Source organism: Squalius cephalus (genome assembly GCF_949319135.1).
Source record: "Squalius cephalus genome assembly, chromosome: 1".
NCBI classification, from domain to species: Eukaryota; Metazoa; Chordata; class Actinopteri; order Cypriniformes; family Leuciscidae; genus Squalius; species Squalius cephalus.
Window position 1 is genome coordinate 4,815,792 of NC_137122.1, and position 27,921 is coordinate 4,843,712.

At 40.4% G+C, this 27,921-nt stretch overlaps 4 protein-coding genes across 6 annotated transcripts in view; 3 read left to right on the top strand and 1 right to left on the bottom strand.

The window, feature by feature from the left end:
* LOC307156367 (uncharacterized protein) overlaps positions 1–27,921 on the top strand; it is a 1,306,365-nt gene that overhangs the window by 897,711 nt on the left and 380,733 nt on the right. The gene's annotated exons all lie outside the window — the stretch shown is intronic.
* The window catches only part of LOC307156000 (uncharacterized protein), a 279,400-nt gene that overhangs the window by 65,448 nt on the left and 186,031 nt on the right, over positions 1–27,921 (top strand). The window lies entirely within an intron of this gene.
* LOC307156221 (uncharacterized protein) overlaps positions 1–27,921 on the top strand; it is a 171,897-nt gene that overhangs the window by 11,572 nt on the left and 132,404 nt on the right.
* Positions 1–27,921, bottom strand: part of LOC307156351 (uncharacterized protein) — a 43,185-nt gene that overhangs the window by 3,515 nt on the left and 11,749 nt on the right. The window contains exon 2 of one of the 3 annotated variants that reach the window (XM_079867641.1): positions 3,952–4,043. In XM_079867641.1, the coding sequence (XP_079723767.1) occupies positions 3,998–4,043 (46 nt within the window). In that variant the 3' untranslated portion in view covers positions 3,952–3,997. Of the gene's footprint in view, positions 1–3,951; positions 4,047–26,625; positions 27,001–27,921 lie in introns of those variants that run through there. The other 2 variants (XM_079867640.1, XM_079867639.1) reach the window with 2 other exon arrangements.

Consider the following 27,921-nt stretch of genomic DNA (forward strand, 5'->3'; position numbering starts at 1 on the left):
GGGGAAAAAATGTAATATTTTACTCGGTACAAATGTCAGTAACGCGCGTTACAATGCATTGTTAGTTAACCCGGAATAAAGTGGTAGTTTTTTTTTTCTTCATACAAATTCGCCAAAATCACCGCGAGATCAGCAGAGGAGAAACGTCCGCGCAAAATGTTTCACTTCCTGTAGTCAGACAGAGCAGAGATGAGTGAGCCTGCAGCTGATCTAACATTGGATAGTACATTCTCCAGATGGGCATATGCCCATTACTTTAAGTTTGTGAAAAATAAGGATATGAAGAACATCGTAGTCATATGCACTTTGTGTGTTACACCTAAAGAACTGTCAACTTCCCGAAATAGCACCAGTAATTTAACCAAACACTTACAGAGGTGACACAGTCACGTGAAGTTAGCAAAACGGAAGCAAGCAGAGGATGACAGTGGCGATAACACGATGATGAAGCAGCCAAAATTAACGTTCTCCCGATCTGAGATACTACTTCAGCCTCAAGAGGTGAGGAGACTTGTGGCGGAGTATGTTGTTGAAGATATGCTGCCGCTTTCAACGGTGGAATCGCCAGCTTTTCGAAAACTCATCAACAAGATCCCTGTCGCCACAAGCAGCAGCAGCAATGATGACAAAGTAAGCAAGGCTACCATTACTTAAACAGGTAAATTTTTACTGGACTACTGCTATTAGTTTACGTAGTTCTAGCCATCAGAACAGATACATAACGCCATTGTGAATCACGTCAATAGGCCTGTGTATTAAGATGAAATGTAGTCCAAAAAACCTCTGTTTAACACAATAAATTACATGATGCGTAGCGGTCCTGAACTTGAATTCAAAGGTTATTATCGAAATGTGGATGCACTGCCTGTTTTTGCCCCACATCGATTTATCTACTTATTTATTTGAAATTTGAAATATAATCCACATTATCCACAGTAGAGCATTTTTGTAAGGGCTGTCCGTGCTGAATATGAACAACAATGAATATTGAAACACTGGGGTGCGCTAGGCTACCTGTACTATGAGAACATTTACATTGAAAAACATGTCTCAAAAATTGTACATATGTATGCAGAGACTTTGGTCTTTTTAAAAGGAAAGCTAATGAATTTATACAATATAGGCTACTTTCTAGATGCCCACTATCCATGACTAACAAGAATGTGAAACATGTCACATGTTTAATCACACTTAGAATGCAGCCTATTGTATAAGTTTTCTAGCTTTCTAGCTTTAAATAAGACCAAAGCTGGTTGCATTAGAGGTGTACATTGTAAGGCCCATTAGGTAATGTGACAATAATAATTAACACCTAATAATGAATAATAAATACACACTACACATTAGTAATATTTTGTGTTTTCTTATTATTATGACCGTTAAATTTGATATCTGGTTATTGTCTTATAATTTCAGCATGTACTTCCAAGTAGAAAAACCTTCTCAAAGGACTTGGATAAAGCATACGCAGTCATGACAAGGGAACTCAAAAAGACCATTGAAGTACAGAACCATGTGTCCACCACCGCTGATCTTTGGAGCGCAAATAACAGAAGCTACCTTGGGGTCACAGTGCACTGGATCGACAATGAAAGTTTGAAATGGAGGAAGGCGGCAATAGCTTGTAGAAGATTCAGGGGTCGCCATACTTATGATAAAATTGCTACAGAGCTTGAGGACATTTTCTCAGAATATGGCCTAACTCATGACAAAATCATGGCATGTGTGACCGATAACGGTAGCAACTTTGTGAAGGCATTTCAGGAGTATCAGCATGTTGAGTCCGAAGAGGAGGAGGAAGAAGTGGAGGAGGACAGTGGCGAAGAGGAAGTGCACTTCACAGACCTTCACAGTGTGCTTACTAGCACTGATGATGAAGATGCCCAGGTTGGGCTATGTGTACTGCCTCCCCACCAGAGGTGTGCAGCCCACACACTGAATATAGTTGCAAACAATGAGGTGGATAAATGGCTTGCAACCAATCCAGAATCAAGAGCGGTCTACCGTAGTGCTACAGCCAAATGTTCTGCGCTTTGGACAAAGTCCAGCCGCTCCACTGTTGCAGCTGAGTGCGTTGAAGAGGTTAGTGATAAAAAGTTGATTGTCCCCACAGTGACACGGTGGAACTCATTTTATGATGCCTATGCAAGAATCACAGAAATGCCTCTCACTGACATTAATAATCTCTGCACAAAGTTTCAGATTAAATGTATGAACGACAGGGAATACCAGTTTCTTAAGGAATACTGTGCCATTATGAAGCCTTTTACTGTTGCGCTGGACATTCTACAGGGAGAGGAGACTTGTTTTTATGGCACGCTTCAACCAACATTAGAGGTTCTTATGGCCAAAACCTTGGCGCTTAAAAATGGTCTATCACCAATGACCACTGGGTTGCCTGACATTATTGTGGGAGCAATCAAAACTAGATTTGCTGCAATAATTGATTCCAAAGCTGCACTACTGGCTTCTGTCTCACTGCCCAAGTTTAAGCTGCGCTGGGTAAAAGAGGAAACCAGAAGAGACCACATCACTCTCCTCCTTACAACGGAGTGTCGCACCCTAACAGAGGAACCTGCAGCCCTGATGCCCGATCCCCCTCCACCTACTGCTGTTGCCCCAAGTGAGGAGGACTTTTTCTCTTTTGATGAACAGGTGAATGTCTCAGCTGATGCACTCATGTCAGTGGAAACAGAGGTAACATCTTACTTGAATTCTGCCCCTGTGATGGAAAGTCTTCATCTGTTTCCAAGAATAAAAAAAAATCGCACTCCGTTACAATGCACCAACACCATCCAGTGCACCAGTAGAAAGACTTTTCAGTCTTGGCAGTCTTTTGCTCACCCCAAAACGCAACCGTCTTAGTGATGGGCGCTTTCAGCGCCTTCTTCTGATGCGCTTTAACAGATATTTCAGTCAAGTAGGTTAGCTGCCCACACACACACACACTATATCTATGTCAGTTTTACAGGCCTTGCTTGACAATATGCTGCCTCTGTTTGTGTATTTGGTAGTGACAGTCTGTTTACATTTTTGTCCTGTATTGCTGTTTTTTTCTGGTTGGAGTTCAGACTAAAGTAATCCCTTTAAGGCAAATAGGCCGAAGCACTTCAATATCATTAAAAGCACTTTGATTTTGTTATTTTCGTTTGAAAATGTGACTTGGTAGACTCATATAGCTAATAGTCATTTTCTAGCTGTGATTTAAGAGGCTTGTGTTTTTTTTTTTTTTTTTTTTTTATCTCTGGCCAGTTTTATTGAAGGCTACAATTTGCCATATGTTAATTTTAGTTACGTTTCTGAAATGAAGTCATATCTGTTAGGGCTAATCTTTTTTTTATGAAGCATAAACTGTGCCTTATGCTGTAAAACAATAAAGGCATAAAAATGCTAATTTTGTACTATCCTGTCATATCTTTTGACATTACGATACAATACAGTTCAATTAATGTTATTATGAATAAAGTTAAAGTTGCAGTATTTCTATCAGAGTTTGCCAGACTTTGACATTTTGTCTGTTCTTGCGATGATTGTTCCTTGTATTGCACCATGAGCCATCACTGTGGCTATTATATCTTACTGTTTTTAACCACAATCCAAGCTCAGTCGGATACCACATCACCTTCTACTGGATGTGTAATGAGCTAATTGAGCATCATGAGCTACATTTAGATTGCCAAATCCATATTTGCAGTTATTTTGGTGAGAGTAACTTAAAAGTAATGCAATAGTAGTGTAATGCCTTACATTTTAAATACAGTAATATTGTAATGTAACGAATTACTTTGAAATGACAGTAACAAGTAATAAATAACGCATTACAGTTTTGAAGTAACTTGCCCAACACTGGTTATAAATCACTAGTTTGGTCATGAAACAATGTAAATCTGTTGAGCATCAGCATGTTCTTCATCATGATGAATGAATGAGGAATCAAGAATAAACACTAACCTCTTTGTTATTCAGTATCATGATGTTTCATTCTGCAGGTTTTGGATCACTGGCGTTCTCTGTCCTCTCCTTCCAGATGCTTTCTGGTAGTTCTGCTAAAAACAAACAAGTTTAATTTCTAACAGACATGATGCGAGAGGAATAATTAATATTTCAGACTCTGAACTAGGCTAATCACGTTTTAAAAAAGTGACATTGATCATGTGACTTAAAGGGCACCTGTTATGCAAAATTCACTTTTACATGGTGTTTGACGGACACTGCAGTTTTAGCGTAGACCCGCCCTGAGTGAGCTAAACACAGTCCGCCAGTGTTTCGACGCCGGAGCAGCTGTACACACGAATGTCTCCTAAGCGATTGAGGTGTTTTGTTGTTGGATGTAAGAATGAACATGGCAGTCTTCATTTACTCTGGTTATTACTCAAGGATGGATCTGTACCAACTGACCGTGATCCAGCTTACAGTCTCCGGAGTGATAGGCCTAACGTTACTGATCTCGACAGTAATGGAAGGGAGAGTGCACACTTTATTAGAGTCAGAGTCGTTTATTACATCAGAGTTGTTTTACGGATATAAAGCTTACCAGTTTATTAAGCACCCCCTTAAAGGGTGTAATGGTCAAACAGGTCAATTGAGCCCAAAGGGAATTATTTATTAATTTATAGGGAATTCGAAAAAATCACTTATTACAGCCGAGCCAATGACTCGTCCAGCGTTCATTTGAACAGGCCATAACTATCAGCTCTGCAGCGGATATAAATATCCAAACTAGTGAAAACACTATTTATGAGCAAGGTAACTTAGATCAGCAGTTTAAGACATTACATTCCTAAGCACATAACACAAGAACACTTCTCTTTAAAATACAAACAAGACTGGATTATTCTATTACATAGAATTAATATCTAACAAACACACACATTCATATGAGTTGCAGAAAGAAAGAAAGCAGGGCTCCAGACTGCGACCAAAAGGACCAAAATTTGAGAGTGCGCGACTGAATTTTACATCCAGTCGCACATGTGCGACCAGTACATTTTTTACACGTTAAACATGGAAGGGGCGCGTCAATGAGTCCAGAATGTGTGGCAGGCCAATGAGTGTGAGAAGCAGGGGCGTAGAATTTAGTAGGGACGCTAGGGACGTGTCCCTACCAATATCCAGTGACACTGATATATCCTTAGCAATAATTTCGATCAAAACTTAAAATATATTTATAATGATGTCCCCGTCCCCACCAATTTCAAAATCAAACCTACGCCACTGGTGAGAAGAATAGGGAATGGCCACTGTAAGTGGCTAAAATGTGTGGAGGGGGGAGGGGCCTAGATATTTCAGCCTAAAGCACAAAGTATGCCGTGACATGTTTATAAATCAAAAAGCAACGCCACTGCCGGTTGCTTTTAGAAGACAAATGACTAAATCAGAGCGCAGCTGAGGCAGAGATGATGTTGAAATTTAACACGGCCTACTTCGTTGCTAAGGAGGAACTACCCTTCACCAAATACAAAAGCCAGCTCGACCTTCAAAGGAAGAATGGCTTAAAACTTAACGAAACATACAACAATGATACAGCATGCGCACAATTAGTTGGAGTAATTGCAGATACTCTGAAGGGGAAGACTTACACAAAAATCAAGGATACTCCGTATTTATTAATTATGATCGATGGGGACACCGACGTTTCAACAAAGGAATGCGAAATATACGCAAGGATCCTAAACGAAGGGAAACCAATGAATATTTTGATTGGCCACATCAAAGTGAAACATGCACATGCTCAAGGTATGTTTTAATTCATATTATGTTTAGACCTATTACTAACTTCTTTAGCTGTCTTTACTTTGAATATTTATAAGTTTAAATTATCACTTAAGGTACCATAATAACCCACTCCTTGCACTGTCACCTTAACGTGGTGGAGGGGTTTGAGTACCCGAATGACCCTAGGAGCTATGTTGTCCGGGGCTATATGCCCCTGGTAGGGTCTCCCAAGGCAAACAGGTCCTAAGCGACGGGTCAGACTAAGAGTGGTTCAAAAAGCCCTTTATGAGTAATACTAAATCGAGGACCATGACGTCACCCGGTATGGCGCAGCCGGGGCCCGACCCTGGAGCCAGGCCCGGGGTTGGGGCTCGTATGCGAGCGTCTGGTGGCCAGGCTTCCCCCCACGGGGTCCGGCCGGGCTCAGCCCGAAGGAGCAACGTGGGACCGCCTTCCCGTGGGCTCACCGAGGGTTTGTAAGGGGCCGGTGCATAGTGGATTGGTCTGCAGTCGAAGGCGGGGGCTTCGACAACCCGATCCCTGGACACGGAGACTAGCTCTGAGGACGTGGAACATCGCCTCTCTGGCGGGGAAGGAGCCTGAGATTGTGCATGAGGTTCAGAGGTTCCGACTAGAGATAGTCGGGATCACCGCCACGCACAGCTTGGGCTCTGGAACCACACTCCTAGAGAGAGGATGGACTCTTTGCTACTCTGGAGTTGCCCATGGTGAGAGGCGGCGGGCTGCTGTGGGTTTGCTTATAGCCTCCCAGCTCAGCCACCATGTGTTGGAGTTCACCCCAGTGAACGAGAGGGTCGGGGATAGGTCTCTCACTGTCGTGTGTGCCTATGGGCTAAACGGCAGTGTAGAGTACCCGGCCTTCATGGGGTCTCTGGGAGGGGTGCTGGAAAGTGCTCCAACTGGGGAATCCGTCGTTCTACTGGGGGAGTTCAAAGCCCATGTGGGCAGCGACAGTGACACCTGGAGGGGCGTGATTGGGAGGAACGGCCCCCCTGATCTGAACCCGAGTGGTGTTCTGTTATTGGACTTCTGTGCTAGTTACATGTTGTCCATAACGAACACCATGTTCAAGCATAAGGGTGTCCATCAGTGCACATGGCACCAGGACACCCTAGGCCGGAGGTCAATGTTCGACTTTGTGGTCGTTTCATCTGACCTCCGGCCATATGTCTTGGACACTCGGGTAAAGAGAGGGGCGGAGCTGTCAACTGATCACCATCTGGTGGTGAATAGGATCCGATGGCAGGGGAGGAAGCTGGACAGACTCGGCAGACCCAAACGTATTGTGAGTGTCTGTTGGGAACGTTTGGTCGAATCCCCTGTCAGAGTGATCTTCAACTTCCACCTCCAGCAGAGCTTCGACTGGATCCTGAGGGAGTCTGGAGATACTGAGTCCAAGTGGACCATGTTCTCCACCTCCATTGTCAACGCGGCCACTCTGAGCTGTGGCCGTAAGGTCTCCGGTGCCTGTCGAGGAGGCAATCCCCGAACCCGGTGGTAGACACCTGAAATAAGGGATGCCGTAAAGCTGAAAAGGATTCCTATTGGGCCTGGCTGGCTTGTGGGACACCTGAGGCAGCTGACGGATATCGACAGGCCAAGCGGACTGCAGCCTGGGTGGTTGTGGAGGCAAAAAATCAGGCTTGGGCGGAGTTCAGTGAGGCCATGGAAAAGGGCTACCAGTTGGCCTCAAAGAGATTCTGGCAAACCATCCGGCGCCTCAGGAGAGGGAAGCAGTGCCCTACCAACGCTCTTTTCAGCGGAGGTGGGCAGCTGTTGACCTCAACTGGGGATGACATTGGACGGTGGAAGGAATACTTTGAGGATCTCCTCAATCCCACCGACACGTCTTCCACTGAGGAAGCAGAGGCTGAGGGCTCTGAGGTGGACTCGTCCATCACCCAAGCTGAAGTCTACCTTGGTGAAGATAAGAAACTCCTCGGTGGCAAGGCACCGGGGGTGGATGAGATCCGACCCGAGTACCTCAAGTCTCTGGATGTTGTGGGGCTGTCTTTGCATCCTGTGGAGGGTGCACAGGGAGTATGGTGTCCGGGGCCCTTTGCTACGTCCCTGTATGACCGGAGCAGGAGCTTGGTTCGCATTGCCGGCATTAAGTCAGACTTGTTCCTGGTGCATGTTGGACTCCGGCAGGGCTGCCCTTTGTCGCCGGTTCTGTTCACAATTTTTATGGACAGAATGTCTAGGCACAGCCAGGGGCCAGAGGGTGTAAGGTTTGGAGACCACACGATTTCATCTCTGCTCTTTGCGGATGATGTTGTCATGCTGGCCCCATCAGACCAGGACCTTCAGCATGCACAGGGACGTTTTGCAGCCAAGTGTGAAGCAGCTGGGATCAGAATCAGCGCTTCCAAATCCGAGGCCATGGTTCTCAGTCGAAAAAGGGTGGCTTGTCCACTTCAGATTGGTGGAGAGTTCCTGCCTCAAGTGGAGGAGTTCAATTATCTTGGGGTCTTGTTCACAAGTGAGGGAAGGATGGAACGGAAGATTGACAGATGGATCGGTGCAGCTTCTGCAGTAATGCAGTCGATGTACCAGTCTGTCGTGGTGAAGAAAGAGCTAAACCGCAAGCTCGCAAAGCTCTCGATTTACCGGTCAATCTACATTCTTACTCTCACCTATGGTCATAATCTGTGGGTTATGACTGAAAGGACAAGATCCCGGATACAGGTGGCCGAAATGAGCTTTCTCCACAGGGTGGCTGGGCGATCCCTTAAAGATAGGGTAAGAAGCTCGGTCACTTGGGAGGAGCTCAGAGTAGAGCCGCTACTCCTCCACATCGAGAGGGGTCAGCTGAGGTGGCTCGGGCATCTTTTCCAGATGCCTCCTGGACACCTTCCCGGGAAGGTGCTCCGGGCATGTCCCACCGGGAGGAGGCCCCGGGGAAGACCTAGGACACGCTGGAGGGACTATGTCTCCCGGCTGGCCTGGGAACGCCTCGGTGTCCCCCCGGAAGAGCTGGAGAAAGTGTCTAGGGAGAGGGAAGACTTGGCATCCCTGCTTAGACTGCCCCCGCGACCCGGTCCTGGATAAGCGGAAGAAGATGGATGGATGGATGGACCACGCAGCATTGCGTCCGCGCAATGGTTAACAGAAGGGAACAGCTGGATGGATGGCATTTATGTGACCAGGTGTAAATGGAATCGCTTTGGTAAATCAGATAGCTATCCGATCTGAGAAAAAGCAAGAAGTGGCCAGGTGTAAATAGCCCCATTCAAACACAAATAAGAACCGTTTCTAGGAGGATGGCAGGTGTGAAAAAATCGAAGGTCAAATTTGAAAATCGAATACCAACCCACCGAACGAATATTCGGGTCCAGCCCTAGAACAAAGAAAACATTATGGCATTAGGCATTAACATTAATTAATGCCTAAAATGAAAAAGTTTACCTTATAAATAGAATTTAGTTTAATTCGAAAATTCGTCACCGGAGTGAATGGGAAAATTATTTATTGAAAATATTTGAAAATATACAAGTGGTTCTTTTTCATTATTTTATATTAAAAATTACTTTTTAATGGCTTGTCAACTTTCCATTCCTCCACTGTGTGATTCTAACCACCACCGGATTGTTGTCAGTGCGAAACACATTTTTGAGCACGTGAATGCTGATTCTTGTCAGCGCTGGATTCTAGACCATGCTTGAGCACTGGTCTATGACTGGAAAAAGTCGTTGTAAAAGAAACTATGGTTAAAAAAATGCAACTTGATCCTACAGAATTAGTCAGTTATAGGCCGATCTCGAATCTACCAGCCAGTTGATAATACCTAGAATATCAAAATTGACTGCTGGCGGAAGATCCTTTTCCTTTTTAGCACCAGAACTTTGGAACAGCATTGTCCGGGAAGCAGACACAATCTGTCAGTTCAAATCTAGACTAAAAACAAAACAATGTTACTGTAATTTCCTATTATCACTGTAAAGTGGCTTTGAAACTATCTATATAGGTAAAAGTGCTATATAAATGAAGGTGACTTGACTTCGTATTAATCTATTTCATGTGATGTCAATGGGACAAAGTACAAAAATTTAAATATGCAAGTAAAAAATAATCTGAAACTTTCTCATAATTATGACTTTCTCCTTGTAATGACTTAGATCTAAAGAATAATAATAATCAGACACTTTTAAATAATGAGAAACTTTCCAAGCAGAGACAAAGCAACCAACAAACTGTCCTGCCACTCATCGTGGCTGTCAGGAAACTAACTGACACAGAAGAGACTTTAGCCGCTTTTCCACCGCCGGGCCAAACCATTCTCTTTGCTGAACCATTCCAGTCCGTGTCGATCCGGTCCAGCCGGTACAGATATGATAGCTCTGATAGCGGAGCTCTTTGTAATGTAATACAAATATGTCAGTTGTTCGCTTGGTGACGCAACGGTTTACTGATGATATGAGATGTAAATAGTGACCATGTTATGGAGGATGATCACATATTTCTTTTAATTTTATTATTAATTTGAGTTTACACCGCTCAAATTGCTTTAACTTTGCTTAGCCAGCTGCAGAGAAACTGGTAGCGAGCTGAAATTTCTGTGACGAGAACGGTTTGTAATCGTGCCGTACCAGGCTCAAGTGAAAACACAACTGGAAACGTTGCTTACCATTCTATGAACCGTTCAGCCCGACAATAGAAAATAAGCTTTTGTTGCTCAGCACAAAAAGATAAACTACTTACCGTGACCTCAGGCTGTGTTGATGTGGTTTCTCCACTGCATGGATCTTCATGTGTAGCTTCAGGTCACTTTTAAAATAGAAACTCTTTCCACACTGATCACACGTGTGCGACTTCTCTCTGCTGTGGATCCTCTCATGTGATCTCAGATGTGATGAGTGACTGAATCTCTTGTCACAGTGTGAACACTTGTACGGTTTTTCTCCAGTGTGGATCATCTCATGTGTTATCAGACCTGTTAAGTCTTTGAATCTCTTGTCACAGTGTGAACACTTGTAAGGTTTTTCTCCAGTGTGGATCCTCTCATGTGTTTTCAGAGATGAAGACTGACTGAATCTCTTGTCACAGTGGCAACACTTGTAAGGTTTTTCTCCGGTGTGGATCCTCTCATGTGATCTCAGGTCTGCTGACTGACTGAATCTCTTGTCACAATGTGAACACTTGTAAGGTTTTTCTCCAGTGTGGATCATCTCATGTCTTTTCAGACTTGTTAAGTGACTGAATCTCGTCACAGTGTGAACACTTGTAAGGTTTTTCTCCACTGTGGATCCTCTCATGTGTTTTCAGATTTTCTGACAGATTGAATCTCTTGTCACAGTGTGAACACTTGTAAGGTTTTTCTCCACTGTGGATCCTCTCATGTCTTTTCAGATTTGCTGACACACTGAATCTCTTGTCACAGTGTGAACACTTGTAAGGTTTCTCTCCAGTGTGGACCCTCTCGTGTTGTTTTAATCCTATCGCTGTAGTAAAAGTCTTCTCACACTCAAAGCACATGTACTCTCTCACACCAGTATGAATTTTCTCATGTCTATGTACATTTTCCAGCAGTGAAAAACTCTTTCCACACACAGAACATGAATGGGGCTTCTCCTTTGTATGAATTCTCAGGTGTCTCTTCAGGTGTAATTCAGTAAGAAATGTTCTGCAGCAGTGATGACATGTGAATGGCTTCTCTCCGGTGTGGATCCTCATGTGTTCTTTAAGATTTCTTTTGTGTATAAATCTATTCCCACACTGATGACATGTGAATGGCTTCTCTCCAGTGTGGATCCTCATGTGTGTCGTAAGCCGTTCTGAGTGGGTGAAACTCTTCCCACATTGATGGCATACATGTGGCTTCTCTCCAGTGTGAACACTCATGTGAACTTTAAGATTTTGTCTGTATGCGAAACTCTTTCCACATTGAATACACATGTACGGCTTCTCTCCAGTGTGGATTCTCAGGTGTTGATTAAGAATTGGTTTGGTTTTGAAACTCTTTCCACACTGAGTGCAGGTGAAAGGTTTCTTGGCTCTTCTTTTCTTTAAAAATGTCTTTTTAGTCTTTGAGCGACTCAAAGGTTTTTCTCCAGGTTTGACATGATGTTCCTCCTCCACTTCACTCAGTTCTTCACTCTCCTCCTCCACTTCACTCAATTCTTCACTCTCCTCCTCCACTTCACTCAGTTCTTCACTCTCTTCCATCGAGTCTGTCATGAAAGAAAAACTCTAATTTAAAAATTTTCTAAATAATCAAAATAGTTCAAAGAGAGAAATATGGAGTGAATGGAGATTACATTTATCGCAGATGTAACAAATGCTATAAAATATTACAATAATTTATGTCTTTTTATACATTAATTATACGTCCCTGAAACTTTCCATGAATGAGGTACACTGATCTTCCAGTTATTTTTTAAAAACATTATAGGCACAAACAGGGCCATAGCGAGGGAATTCTGGGCCCCCTGACAAAACATTGATGTGGGCCCCCAACGCCTTCCAATCAAATCATATATATATATATATATATATATATATATATATGGTAGGCCTATAAGATATGGGCATGGAGGCCCAACTCTGGTGCCATGCACTTAATATGTATTTCTTACAAAATAACAAAACAGACAAATAAATAAATGCAAATAAAGGTTATTGCTTTTACTTATTTAATATACAATTGGGCGGCAGTGGCTCAGTGGTTCATGTACATTGTCTACAAACCGAAAGGTTGGTGGTTCAATCCCCGGTTCCACCTGACCAAGTGTCGAGGTGTCCTTGAGCAAGACACCTAACCCCAGCTGCTCCCGACGAGCTGGATGGCGCCTTGCATGGCTGACACCGCTGTCGGTGTATGAATGAGTGAGTGAATGGGTGAATGTGAGGCTATGTAAAGCACTTTGGTGGCCATAGGTCTGTGAAAGCGCTATATAAATGCAGTCCATTTACCATTTTTATTTTACAAAGCTGTAGTTGTAGCTAATTCAAAAGGATGCAGTCTAATGTAAAATAAACCTGCTTAAGTTTCTCACTGTCTTCATTTTTAATGAAGATCATGTGCTGCTTTATTTAATAAAGCTAATAAATGTATTCATCAATAGCAGTGAGTTGTATTCACGTTTTCTTGACAGGAGGCTATTGTTAAAAATATCACATCAGCAAATGGCAAGTCTGTAATCCACATCTATTTTTCTGCATGTTATAAAACAGACTACACATAATAGCGCAAAAAGACGGGGACTTTGAGCGCGTAATTGTTCGGGCGGTGCTCGCCGGTACACAGAGATGTGACAGTACCGTAGAGCGCGGATGGCGGCTCTTTACATTGACTCCCTACAGTGTACTAAGCTGTCTTGTTAAAGGGGTCATATAATGCCATTTTTGTACAAGTTAATATGATTCTTTAGGGTCTAAATGACAAGTTTGTAATGTACTTTAATTAAAAATTCTCATTAGTATTGTAAGAAAACACTTATTCTACCTGGTCAAAAACAGCTCTGTTTTCAGCACGCCATTTAACCCTCTGGGGTCGGCAAACGCGCCTGTGCGTTTTGCTCGATTTTCTTCACATTGTAGCACAATAAACTTCAATTACTCCGTCATTTATGGTCATACAGAAAAAAGAAATATAAAAAAAGATTCTGTGATATTTCTACTTTTGTATGTGTCCACTTACAATCAAATCAAAACATTGTGCTTTTGTAAAATAAAGAAAATAAACAGGGTGTGCGTTCTGCCTCTCCGTCGTGGTGAACTTTTTTTTCTTGAGCACGTCTATAAACTGAAACAAAACTCAGCGAATACTTGTCACACATTTATGAGCCATATATCTTTATAATCATTTAAGTGTGTACTTTTAAATGATCGGATTCAAACTGAAAACAAATATTCTCTGCTTAAGTAATTTGTATAAAACCAACAAGATGTCCAGTTTCTCAAGCGCTTGCTCATTATTTTTAATTTGACCACGCCCACACGCGCAAAAAGAGATTGACATGCAAATCGTCCACGCCTCATATGAACGCGCTCGTTACCTCAAAAACAAAGCACCAAACTTCACCAAATTCTCTGCTTTTCGTCAAGTTTGGAAGACACACCGTGAGCTTACATTGGATTTACCTCAGAAGAAGAAGAACACGATTTGAAGACAAGAAAGATGTAAGGTAAGGAATTCTTAATTATTAGTTTATGTTATTGTTGCATAAACTTCACATTGCAGTTGAACTGTTACTGTGTTTGTGGATATCTGCTCAAACGTAGATATGTATAATATGGTAACCATAATGTATCATATTTTGGAGCGCGCTCTGCATTTAAATGTATCATATTTTGGAGCACGCTCTGCGTTTGAATGTTTCATATTTTGGAGCGAGCTCTGCGTTTCAATGTATCATATTTTGGAGCGAGCTCTGCGTTTGAATGTATCATATTTTGGAGCGCGCTGAATGTATCAAATTTTGGAGTGCGCTCTGCGTTTGAATGTTTCATATTTTGGAGTGAGCTCTGCGTTTGAATGTATCATATTTTGGAGCGCGCTCTGTGTTTGAATGTTTCATATTTTGGAGCGCGCTCTGCGTTTGAATGTATCATATTTTGGAGCGAGCTCTGCGTTTGAATGTATCATATTTAGGAGCGAGATCTGTGTTTGAATGTTTCATATTTTGGAGCGCGCTCTGCGTTTGAATGTTTCATATTTTGGAGCGCGCTCTGCGTTTGAATGTATCATATTTTAGAGCGAGCTCTGCGTTTGAATGTATCATATTTTGGAGCGAGCTCTGCGTTTGAATGTTTCATATTTTGGAGCGAGCTCTGCGTTTGAATGTATCATATTTTGGAGCGCGCTCTGCGTTTGAATGTTTCATATTTTGGAGCGCGTTCTGCGTTTGAAAAGCAAAACGCACCAAACAATAGGCTTCATTTTTTTTTTATACTGTAATCAACATATTTTTCTCTAGCATAGTTATTACTGAAATCTTTTGGAAGATTTAATTTATTGTTATTATTATTTTATGCAGCACTGCGCATAGCCTGTGCCTACAAGGCACAACAAACCTGGTGTTCATTATTGTTGGAAACATTTGTGTGTGTGTGTATTCTGTATTATTCAATTATTCTGTGTATTCAACATTCACATGAGTCTCTGTACATGAACATGGTAAAGTGAAAATCAAACACCTTGGAAATGAAAGGTATGTACAATGCTTTTAGGAATGGCACAAAGGTCTCTGTCTTATTGTTTTCAATAATGTGCTTTTTTGTCATGTTGTGTATCTTTGGATTATGTTGTGTTGTAAATAAATCTAAACAATCAAAAAGCCATTATTTTTTAAATCTCCTCATTCTTTGTGCAAGGTTGCTCAGAATGATAGGGCCTGATAGCTCCTAATAGGGCCATTATGGAGGGTCTTTGTCTTTCTCAGGTGTGAAAACCATGCATATTAATGATGTGTTTACGCCTCCCCGCATAAAGCTTTCTTACACAAAACAAATTTCTTCTTATCAAAATTCTTACGTCTTAAAATTTTAAATCAATATATTGTCTTATCTGAATGAGCAGTCAGGATGATTTTCACATAGTTTTGGAGCAAATATTCTAGGCTATGTGATACAATTTTCAAAAGTCTTGTGAAGAAATAATCAGTATGGGTTTCATGGCCTTATTTCAGTGACAATTTTTTTTTTGTATTTTCACAAACCACGCATAAATGTCATTATCTCAAAACTACAAACTTTTACATACATGCTGCTGACATATTATTGTAGCAGAGTTTGTGCTGAATACAGTGTAATCAGACTTTAGCCATGAAAATGTCACAAGTAACAGAAATAAGCACAAATGCCAGAGCATGTCAGAACACCTCCAGGGCCAGAAAACACCTCAGACCCCAGAGGGTTAAGTGCATGTGTCATTAAATGATAATGAGCTTTGCTCACCCCGCCCCTCTGTTCTGTGGGACAGGGTTCACACGTGGAGTGCTGCCTTGACAACAGTTGAGGGTATATTTTGGAGAAAGAATAGCAGCGGGAGTCTCTGAGGACACATCTGTGCAACCGTATCAATTTGAACCGGAGTCGGACCCGGAACAAGAAGTGTTACCATGTTAACTTTAACACCTGCGTACACAGTTTGTAATAACACAATAGCCATAATGCGTTGTTCATTATAAACGCGGGATTATTAATTATATTGAGAACGTCGTACATAGAAAACATGCTTGACGTTGATCGTGGGGAATATTTCCCTTCGAGAACAAAACTCAGCCACTGCGTCTTCAGCGGTTGGGATTTAGGAAAATCAAAATGACTGCTGTGCTCCTTATTACACCCAAGAACAGAACACCACAACGCCATTCTGCTCCAGCGTATCAACAATGGCAGACTATGATGACAGCTCGCTCAGGGCGGGTCTGTGTTGAAACGCTGCTGTCAATTAACAATTGTGGGAGGGGCGTCGTGACGTCACACGGTCAGACGGCTCGATTTGAGACGGGGGAAAATATATAAGGAGATTAAAAAAAGACCACTGGATGGATTTTTATCATTATATGATGGTTGTGTACAGGCACTGCCAACACACATTTCAGTACAATCAACTTGTAAAAGTGCAGGTACCATTATATGACCCCTTTAAAAACTTTTTTGATAGACTGATTAAGCAATTTTCCTGGCCTCCCTTTCATTTCTCCATTCCTTTCCTTTTCATGACGTTACTGGTACCCAGATATTTTCCCTGGCATTTATAACTTTTAACTTCAACTGTTCTCAGTGCAGCCTCAACTCTGATTGGTTTTGTTCACTAGCTGGGGTGGGACTTGATTGGGTCTCAGCTTCAGCTTGTTTGAGCTGAAATAATTAATAGCCATTGGACTAAACTATTTTTAGGGAGGGGAGAGAGTGCAGATTTGGAAAACGTCTTAAAATAAATTGAATGTTTTTGTGGTTTTCATTGAACTATCAAGCATACAAATGTACTATAACGATTCATAAGAGTAGGGAAAAATATAGCATAACCACTTGATTTAGTCGGCCCCCTGGGCAGTGGTGGCCCCTATAATTGTCACCACCTTTCACCCCACTAGCGACGGCCCTGGGCACAAGTCCCATGTTTCTGTAGTGAGAACTATTAAATATGTTTAATCAATGACACAATTATATAACATGATATGAACATTAAAATACACAATTACTGACATATTTTGAAACCAACTTTTAGATTGACATTTAATTATGTTAAAAACTACTAAAACGTTTTAATTAAGGGCCATTCACACTAAATTTCTTCTTCCGTTGACTTTACATGCATCTGGGACAAAAGAAAGACTTTATATATTGTATATTGTAAATTTGTACATTTTTTAATGATTATTATTTGTTGTATGTTTGTAATGATACGTACAAAATGCAGGTCAAAATTCTGGTAACATTGTTACAAATTGTAAACCATATATTAAATAAATGTAAAATAAAACTTAAAATATTTAAACTTAGTTTGACCTGATGTTGACAAATATGAAACCTTCCTTTACTGACCTTTTGTTAAAGCTACACTGTGTGATAATTTCCCCCATCTAGCGGTGAAATTGTATATGACTACCCAGTGAATATTAGTTTTTGTTCCTTTCAATTTCGAGGGTGTTTTAACTCCTACGGTGGCCGTATTATTCCAAGATTAACATGGCTTCCAGTTCAACTTCGTCCAATTGCGCCTTTAAAACTATTGATCACCTGTGATCCGTCGCAGCACAGATTTATGTTACAAGGTAAACAATACTTTTTCACCATTGACGTGAGGAAAAGTAACGCAAGTTATACTAGAGGTCGTTCTGGCATTATGCACAACCCTGCTATGGTTAGACAAGCAACTATTAAACTTTGAATTTACACAAATAGGCTGAATTACCTGTCGAGAAGAAAGCAGGCAACTTCTGCGTCCGTTTTAAAATCTTTGTTCCTCATGAGCTCTTTCCATCTGGGAAAAGTTACTCCAGTATCGCATTCGTCTCTGTGTCACTGAGTGTAAAGCGCGAAAGGCGAAGCTTGAATTTACAGGTATGTCCCTCTTTGGCTAATGTAGTTTCAAGATGGAGGGTGTGGTGGATTTTAATTAATCAACTTTCAATTAACTAACATTTGTTTTTCTTGCAGGAATAACATTCATATGCTTTTAATGTTTCCAAACTCTTTGGGGAAAAACTTGTGACTTTGAGTGTATGTCTGTGTATTAATAACAGAAAGGGGAACTGAAACTAGACATGACTAGTTCGCAAAAACCTTGTGATAAGTAATCAGAGTTAGCTTGTGCCAGTGACAGAGGGAAAAGGTTGGGGCTTTTGAACCAATTGAACCAATCATATTGAAGGTGACATGTTAGTCTTATTTGTTTTCTTGATTCTATAAAAACTGTTGTATATGTGTTTTTCGGTGGGATTCTCAATGGAATTTGTCTGAGATCCTCCGGCCTTGCTTCTTGGGAGAGATTTCTTTGAGAACTGCTCGAGAAACTCTCCCGGCCGTGATTAAAGCATTTAAAGGACATTTGCAGGTCTGTTTGTCAATTTATTCCTGCGCAGGAAGCTAGTTTAGGTAGGAAGTTAGAATTAAGAAAACTAGTTTAGGGAAAACGAGGCAGAATAGCAGGTGATCTATAAAGTGGGGACGTCAGGAACGAGACCCAAAAGATAGAGCCAGGTAGTCAGTTACAGGTGATCTATAGAGTGGGGACGTTGAGGACGAGACCCAAAAGACAGAGCCAGGTAATTAGGTTTAGGAGAAAAATATCCACGACATTTTGGCGGGCCAGATCCAGGAGTCCTCGGAATTCTCCCTCTGTCGGATGGACAGGGAGCGAGGAACCACGTTGTCTTCACTCTGCAGACTGCAGAACCCTGTTCGACAGAGGGACCATTCCAGTCGGGCTAAAAGGACTTAAAGTATTAAGGTAGGATGAACAGACTTGACATTTTTCCTTTAAAATGCTTCTAAATTAATTAAAATGTTTAATTAAAAATTGGCTTTTCTGTTAAGTAAAATTTTGAAGAAAACTGGTAATCAGATCTAAAAGATTTAAGTGATTTAAAAAATGTTTTACCTTTGCTAAAAAAATGTTTTACCTTTGCTAATAAGGGCAACAAATGATTATGGTTAAATTCAACCAAATTAGTATATGTTGAGTATTTTATTTTTTGTTGTTTTTGAGAGTGCGCCTAGAAAGCTCTTAATGAAACTTTGTTCTGCAAATAGCAACTTGTCATGCTGGAAACCAGATCCAGGAGGGGAAAATACCCTGAGATGCTGTAGTAATGAAACTTGCTTTTTGTTTGAAATTTTGTTTGAAAAAGACTTTGATTTTGATTGAATTAAAGAAAGATAAAGAAAGATTCCATGTGGAAACGATAAATAGATTATTATTTTTATCCTGAGATTTATGAATTTTTACATTTTGAAATCAATTAAAAAAAATGAAGAAATTGTTAAAATTATAAATCATAATAATAGGAATATGCATTTTGTGATAATTAGGAAATTTTGAGTAATGAAGAAACTTTTATGAGTTAGACTTTGATTTATTAAAGTAGATAAGATATATAAAACTGAGCAATAGAATTTAAGCAATTCACTGCTTTTGCTCTTGAAGTAATGAAAAAATAGTAAGATATTAAATGCACGTGTCTAAATATTATACTTTCTATATGAAGGCATCTAGAATTTGTATCCCGTTATCCCTGGGAGACAGTGTGAAAAAATGGTTTTGATCTAAGAGATTCTAAGAGTCAGTGGTTTATGGTTAACTAAGATAATTTTTGTGCATTGTGCATAGTATGAGAATGAGATTGGGTGACCAACTTTAAACATAATTTGTGATTTGAACAAGCACATAACTGACATCTTAAAGTCATTTTATTTTGGTTTCTTGTAAGTAAAAAAAAGAGAAAAGAAAGAATTTTTTGTTTACATTATACACTGTATTATAATTAGAGGAGTTTTCCTGCTTTTTCCTGCGTCTTTGCAAAGAAGAACTGCTTGCTTTTTTCCGCAATGAAGGACTAAGCTTTTTAATAAATTGAAGAATTGCTGTGTTGTAAACCAGAAGAGACTTTTGGAAATTAAGCTGTTTAATTTGATTTTTGCGGTTCTCTGAGTGTTCAAGATTTCAGACAGCTGCCTTGAAAAGTGTGATGACTGCAGAAAAATAAAAGAGGAAGTGGGGCCTGCAGCCGCCCTCCTGAAAGAGGAAGTTGACACTTCTGAGAGGGGTCAGCATGGGGAGACTGATTCAGCCTGCAAAGGTGACAGTTCACTTGAGACTTTTCCTAAAGACAATTTTGCCATGCATTATGAAATTTTGTGGCAGGAGATGCAAAAGCCAGACCGATGAGAGAGCCATCACAGCCTAACGGTCCAATGTATCAGCCTGAAGTTCAACTGAATGACAATCCATACAGAAAGACAATCAGCCGTGTGGGCTAGGTGCTGCATTTTCAATGATCACTACAGAGACCGTTTCAAATTTAGTTATTATTTAACTTGATTGTTTTGATTATCCACTTTCAGCAATTTCAGCAATTTCAGCAATTCTTCATATTTCTTCATATTCTTCTCTGTTTAAACTAACTCTTTGAATCTGCTTTCAATAGGTACCAGTCAGTAACAGCCCTTCTGCAGGAAGTTCAATAGCGGAAGTTAAAACTGAGGCTGGATTTGGCATAGTGAGAGTTATGTAAAAGCATTAATAGGTTATTGACTATGCAGAATTCTATGAAAAAGAAAAATACAATATAGGCCACAAGGCGTCTAAAGAGAAATTATGACTAGAAAAGTAAAAATATTGGTCACTCCATTTCATTTAAAGGTAATTTTCTAGATTCAATAGAAACAATGTTTTCTAATTCTAATCTTTTGAAATCACATGCTGTCATCATCAGGGGTACGAGATGGAAATGTTATTTTCTTTTTGTCCATGGATCAAGGATTGTGTGAAGATTTCTAAATCTTCTTTTAAATAGCTTATGAGCAACAACAAAAAATTGAAAATTGAAATTGTGCAAAGAATGACAAATTGCATTTGAGAAATTAGAATGGATTCTCTCAACTGCAATTGTAGATCTATATGATTATTATTAAAAGTGTTTAATCTATTTGATTTTTGAAAAGCTAGGTTTACGTCCACTGTGTAAACTAAAACACATGGCGACTGCATCGGACAATTGAAAGTTGATATCCTAACGTTCAGACACTGTCGCAAGGGGAATGCCACAGTGTGTCTACGTTCAGTAGCTTCTGTCTTCGTCAAACTTTGTTACCGTTCAGATTTGGTGGTATTCCACACATAATAAATATATGTTCCCCATTCAGTTCATAAACTGCTATGGCAGACAAGAATGAATGAATGTATGAATCTCTGGCCAGAGAGGGGTGTGTGAAAGTGAGTGTGTGAAATATGGTGTTCTGAGAAACACAAAGACAAATAAATGATGTCAATCAAAACAGCTGTATCTAAATTTATAAAATATGACCCACAGGTTAAAATATACTCAACAAAACAACGACCATGGATGATTTTGACTAACTATCCTGGTCTGGGTTTATTGTTATGGCAGAAATAAACAATGCCACACCTGCGCAGCGTATAACTTTGGGAAGGCAGAGAGCAAGCAAGCTTGCCCTGTCCACCCCATATTTAATTTTTTACTTTTTACAGGATGTCATGATGGATCTCATCAAACAGAACTGATTCTGTTCCAAATGTATAAAAATATTGTCTTGTTACTGTTTAACATGAAATTTTACAGGTCTCATCAAAAAAGGACGACCGGCCGGATAAGCAGATGAGTCCGGCGACATGATACATGATGTTGTAATTAACAAAAATACTTAAGGTCTCCATTCACAGGTGAAAGCAGCCAGGAAATGGTTCACTCCACAAACAAGGTCCCATCTGGGGTGTGGTGACACCTCCGTCCAAGCATATCGACTTAAACTACACCAACCAGCCCTCAGCAACGAAACGCCAACGTCAACGTCAACACCAACGACAACGTCAAGTGGGGGATCAAGGACGTGCTAGTTTAACGTACCTTCCTTGCCAACGTGGGAACACCCATTGCAACGGTTCGCAAAGAATCACCCTGGTGAAGATGGAACGTCCATGGGGCAACGAGATGTGGACCAACTAATGGTTTAAGCTTAGCATGATAATTAATTTTGTGTGATGTTTATTGATGTTGTATTTGTTTCAATCAAACTAGACTGTAGGACTGTATGATTTAGATCTCATGATTTGAACAATTACTGATTAATTTGAAAATATTTCAGGTACATGTAAATTGTGAAGAGGAAAATCTCTTAATTCTGTAGAGTATAGGGACTCTAACTAGGTACATTACTGTAAAAAAATAATAAATAATCTAGGGACTATTTTTGAAGAAATTTGAGGGTTTTAGAACCCTAATTCAGATATCATAGATGCTAAAAAGAATTAATAGTGGCAATAGTTGCTCTCTAATGAGAGAATAGAGGATAAGTTACTTTGCCGGACTAGGTCCGAATAGATAATTGGGTAAACTTCTATAGCGATTAATTAATGACTACATGAAATATTTTTTATGTGTTTCCATTTGTTAAAATAGCAAAAGAAAAACTTTCAAAAGGAAATTGATTCTGGGAAACATATTTAATTTCTGGATTATTGTTAGTTAAAGAAGTTACCAGTGTGATTATTGAAATGTTCCTTTCATGTATTGTCTAATTGTATTGTCTAATGTCTGTATTTGATATCTGAGAGGTGACTGCGGGTCTAGTCTATCTAGGAATACAGTAACAGTGCTTGCTTATTTAGCCCGGCTTCCAGAAATGAAATATGGATTTGTTTTGTTGAGAAAGGTCTTCAACGTGTTAAAATTATTATGTAGGGGGCATAAAGTTAAAACCAAGACCAAGAACAATGTAACTCAAACATGTTAAATTTAAACTAAAATGAATCTAATCAGTTAAGACATTTAAGTGAAATAGAATATTTGCTCATAAAGCAAAATTCTAAAAAGCTTTCTTAATTCAGAATGAAGTTACAGATTTAATGATCTGGATCAATCGATCCATTATGAACTATTCCGCAATGCCAACAAATAGAGGCAGGACATGTTATGTCCATCAGTTAATTCTGGAAAAAAAAAATAGGATTTTAGGATAGGTAATTAATGATTAAATGGCACATCAGCAGCTAAAGCTATTCTCTATTATACGTTTAGTTTTTACTGAAAATATAATTAGATTGATTGAAGATAGAATGTTGGGAAGGAGATGGAGGAGATGGAGAAGATGGTATGTGTATGTGGAAGATGGTATGTGTATGTGGTAACATTGTAAATTGGTTGTATTTTCATTACAGTTTAGGATGCTGATTGAAGGAATATTTGACAGGTATTATAAAGTAGAAGATGGAACATGGTAAGATTAGAGATATCAGGTGGTATTATAGTCACGGACTTATAATGGTAAAGGTAAATTAGATTGCAGGTAAATCAGGCGGGTATGGAATTAATTCATTTATTTCATACACCCTCATATGGAATCAGAGTGGAACTGCAACCAGTTCAGAAGCCGGAAGTGTAGTGAGAGTGAAACTTCTCGCCTTATTAGACATTCTCTGATAATAATAATGGAAGGCTACTAGTAAAGCTGAATCTGCGTGGCCCTGATTGGCTGCGGGGGTGTCCCGTACACGCGTGCGCTGGAAGCCGATGACGTCACCGCTCGCTCGCGCCGTCTACCATTTAGTGCAGCAGCAGCGAGCATGAGGAGAATATGTTGAGTTCATTCAGACCTGGGCGATGTTGTGTTCGTTTGTGTGATTGTCTCGATGTTTGGAGTGAGAACTGTTACTGAATGTCGAGTCAAAGTTTGAGATCTGTGAGGGGAATCGATCTCAAGTGCTTCTGAGTGCTTCAAGTGCTTCACTTTCAAATCCAGACTCAAAACACATCTGTTTAGCTATGCATTTACTGAATGAGCACTGTGCCAATGTTCGTCCGACTGTACTGTACTGTATTTTAATTAATCTTATTTCTTTTTATTATTTTTAATTTCTTCTATGTAAAGCACTTTGAATTGCCATTGTGTATGAAATGTGCTATATAAATAAACTTGCCTTGCCTTGCCTTCTGTTGCTGTTTTCATGTTTACCTTTATTTCTTTGTCGACATTTATCTTTGGCAGATTACATTTATTTATTTAAATTGATGTAGACACTTTATATTTCCCCTGTATGAGTAATGAACATGGGAAATATCAAAACTATACATGCATGGGAATATAGATTCCTAATAATGAAGTTTGACACATGAAACATTTTAAAGAATTTAATGATCTTTGTAAGTTTCTGTAGAAATATGTAACCTGTTAATGGAATTACTTTTGATCTTTCTACACTTTCAACGTCTTTCATGGTTGTCCTTGACAGGGACAACAACGATCGAAAGGGGGTAAATCTGTATTGACTGAGACAAGTCAGACACAAGTCTTTGCTATAGTTTAACAACTGATATCTAGAACTCACTCTGGGAATGTGACCCCATCCCCCCAAAACAGGGCAAGAAGACCTTAGCAACGATCAGATAAGGAGTTTTATGACGTTTAGCAATGTGGACAGAGCCTCTGCTGCAATACTAGAACAGACTCTCCTGCATTCATTCATTGATGAACTGACTAACATGAAATGATCATGCATTCCAGAACATTTTGGGAATGATTTACTGCCGTGTGTTGTTTCTTTTAATACTATTATCTGTTGATACTATGATCTTTTGATACAATGTATTTTATTATACCACCAATGGTCAATGTAACCTTACCTGTATCATGTCTACTATCTAAATAATCCTCATTTAATGACTCACACTTTGAGGTACATCACTTTCTCTTAGAATGCAGTGTGGATTTGTTATATCTATCGGAGTATTAATGAACAGAAAAGAGGGCTTGAGACAGCGTTGTAAAACTTTTTTTTTTCCCCGTCCCGCTCCCACAAGGTTCTATTCAGCAACCGCTTAAAATACACTCTCTGTTCACCCGCTTTATTTCCCGGCCTGACGGGTCCGCAAAATTTAGATCTCGTTTCCATAATCTCACATTCAAATGTCTCTAACGGAAAGAAGGAGATTAAGGAGCCTATAATAATTATAAATGCTATACAAAAATTGTGTTCGTGTCAATATAAATATTAGGCTATTTTAACATAGGCTACTGTCAACAGAGAAAAAAAATGCCACAGAAAACAATTATGAAATATAAATAGCCTAACATTAATTAAATAGGACAAAGCCTAGCACTCAAATTTCTAAGCAACATAAACGAAAATCATATTGCCCTACTGACAAATGAAGTAGCCTAGGCTATTTTCTGCCGAACTATTTCAAACATCCTTGCAAAAAAAGAATGTTGTTGACTGACAATGGTTTCAGTACCAAACAGCTCCTCAGAGCTAGGTGTACAGGTGGTCAGAATTAAGTGCGGATACGCTGTCAAAAGATGTCGGGAGTGGGCTATTGTCAGTCAGACCGCCCGCTCCGTCCAAAGTACACCAGAGTTCTGACCGCTACCGTCATAACTATAACGATAACTAGACGCGGCAGGCGCGAATTTGACGCGCTATTCGCGTCCGGTGTGAACGCACAGTTATATTTTAAAATATAATCCCGCGCCGCATGATTCCCTATGGGCGTTTCACACAGTATGCGGCGGTGAAATCGCCGCACGACTACGGCTTTTCTCAAGTAGTGGAAGAGTTTTGAGCAGCATTTAGGACTTCCAAAATAATCCGGCGGGCCAGAAAATATTGCTGGCGGGCCGCCAGTTGTCGTTCCCTGTAATATTGTTACAACCCCACCCCTAAAACTGAATGTGCAACCGAGATTCTGGTGACATCCAGCCGGTAGTAACGCACAAAGGTATGAGGAGAAGCCCAACGGGCAGCGGAGCAGATGTCCTGCAGTGACACTCCCCTAAACAAAGCCCAAGTGGCGGCTAAGCCCCTCGTGGAATGAGCTCTGATGTCCCCTGACCACGCAGACTGAGTGAAGGTCCTTAGTGGCAATGAGTGCACCACACACAGCCGGGCAGGCCCGTGATAGGCTGTTCCCCAGAGAAACGGCAGATTTAGACAGCGACATTCCATTGAAGAACTAGGAAAAATCCGTGGCGGGCAGCCATGGAAGGAGGAGCAGGTGAGAAACGGCGAGAGCGCGGGTGGCTCCGGATGCAGAACACAGCAGAAAGGCTGAAAAGATGACTGTCCTCCTGAAGACACATAAGTGAACAGCGTACATACAACCGAACTGTGTCAGTGCAGAGATCGCGAGAAGCAAATGTCAACTGGAGAATAGCAGCACTTGCAGCCGTTATATGCCCCTAGGTAAGGGGGCGGAGCCTTACCTGGCATTGGCTGCGCGCTTCTGTCTGTCTAGCCAGACTTGGTGCAATTGGATGCTTCTGCAGAGGTCAGGTACTGATGCCCTTCCCATAGGAGGATCTCGAACACGAGATGATGAAAGAGAACTAGTTTTGATTTGGTATTGATTTTGACGGGCTACCTATTGCAATACAATATCGTCACACTAATAGCAACACTCCCACATATTTAGCTATTGTAACTGTGCTTATTTCCGTCTTTGGTAGAAGAGGATGGTAATAGACAAGATTTATACAGTTTTCTACTATCTTACTGATAATCAAGTGTAGCATCAGTGGTCCTGACAGAAGTGTTTCTTCAGTCATTCAGTAGTCCAACAGCCTCAACCCTAATCCACCCTTACAACAGTATGGCATTTTGAAATGAAAAATGCGTAGGAAGTTGGAACCCTGTTTTACCTGTCTTTTCATTCAATGACTGTTGTGGAGATTCTTTGTATGGACATGAAAGAACAAACGTTGATTAAATAATCAGTTCACAAACTATATTTTTTATTGAACAATCTTTTAATATTAGTCCAATATTACAATAAAATAATCAATTCAAGTGTAACTAGGACTTTCCTTTTTTATACTATTACAAAACATTTCCAGTGAATTAAATTTATAAAACAGCAACCTATCACAAAAAATTCAGAGCAAAGATGTATCATTAAACTGCTGTACTTTTAACTAGTTAATTTCATCATTCTCAGAGTTTTTTTAGGTGCTTTCTTTTTTTTCTTTTGGACAGGAGACGTTGAACTTGAATGTGCTTCCCATTAAACCAGGCCCAAGGCCATGGGTCGGCTGGTCAAATGTCTGCCAGTTCCTCCTTAAATACCCGAAGTGTAGGTCTTCCTGCAAATTAAATACATAAAGATTTGTTTCAATGCACACTGATAGTCATAAAAAAAGTAAAATGTATTTCAACTGCAGGCTTCATCATTTTCAAATATTTCCAGAACTACTTTCTTTTGTGGAGTAAACTGGTGCCAGGAACATTAATAAAACCTTATTGTAAAGCCTTTCTCAATGGATCTGCCAGCTCTGTGTAGTAATGTTGTTGCATGATCGAGTTCGGCCCACGAGTAAACCGCTGTCTAGTATTGCTCCGAGCGGATAAACTGTTTGCGCTGCGCAGCTCAGACGAGTAGCGTGGGTTCATTCTGCTTTCGTTTGCCGTGTGATATTTCTCGTATGCAGCAGAAATGGCAGCTATCTCTTATAAAAAGGCCGCAAAATGTGACCATTTACTCGAAGTCTAGAGCCCTGTATAGTGCTGTATTTCTGCTTTACATGAGCACCACCTACTGTCAGAGAGCGAATTTGTCAATCTGAACTGACAAATTAGACATTCCTGATGGTTGAACAGAGTTAATAGATATCAATCAATCAACAAAGTGTCCTGTGCTCACCACACACTGGCTATAGGTGGAGAGGAGAGATTTGGCTATAGGGCATAGAAAAAAAAAAGAAGCTTGGTTCCGGTTGGTTGTCAGTTGAGGTCATGGGTCGGTAGGGAATTTTTTAATTTATAATTTTGTTTCCCCAATTGGCAGCACGGGATAGGTAGGAATAGGGGTGTGCCGGTTTCAGAATTGGTAATGACGGTTATGACATGAGTCAAATGTGACGATTGCGTTGTGACGTTCGTCTGTTATAGGACAACTTAATTTTAATAAACGAGCAGACACTGATTAGCTACTTGATCGCCTAAATTAAAAAAATAAAAGTAGTGTTCAATGTTGTTATATATAGAGATCCGCGGATGGGGTATTA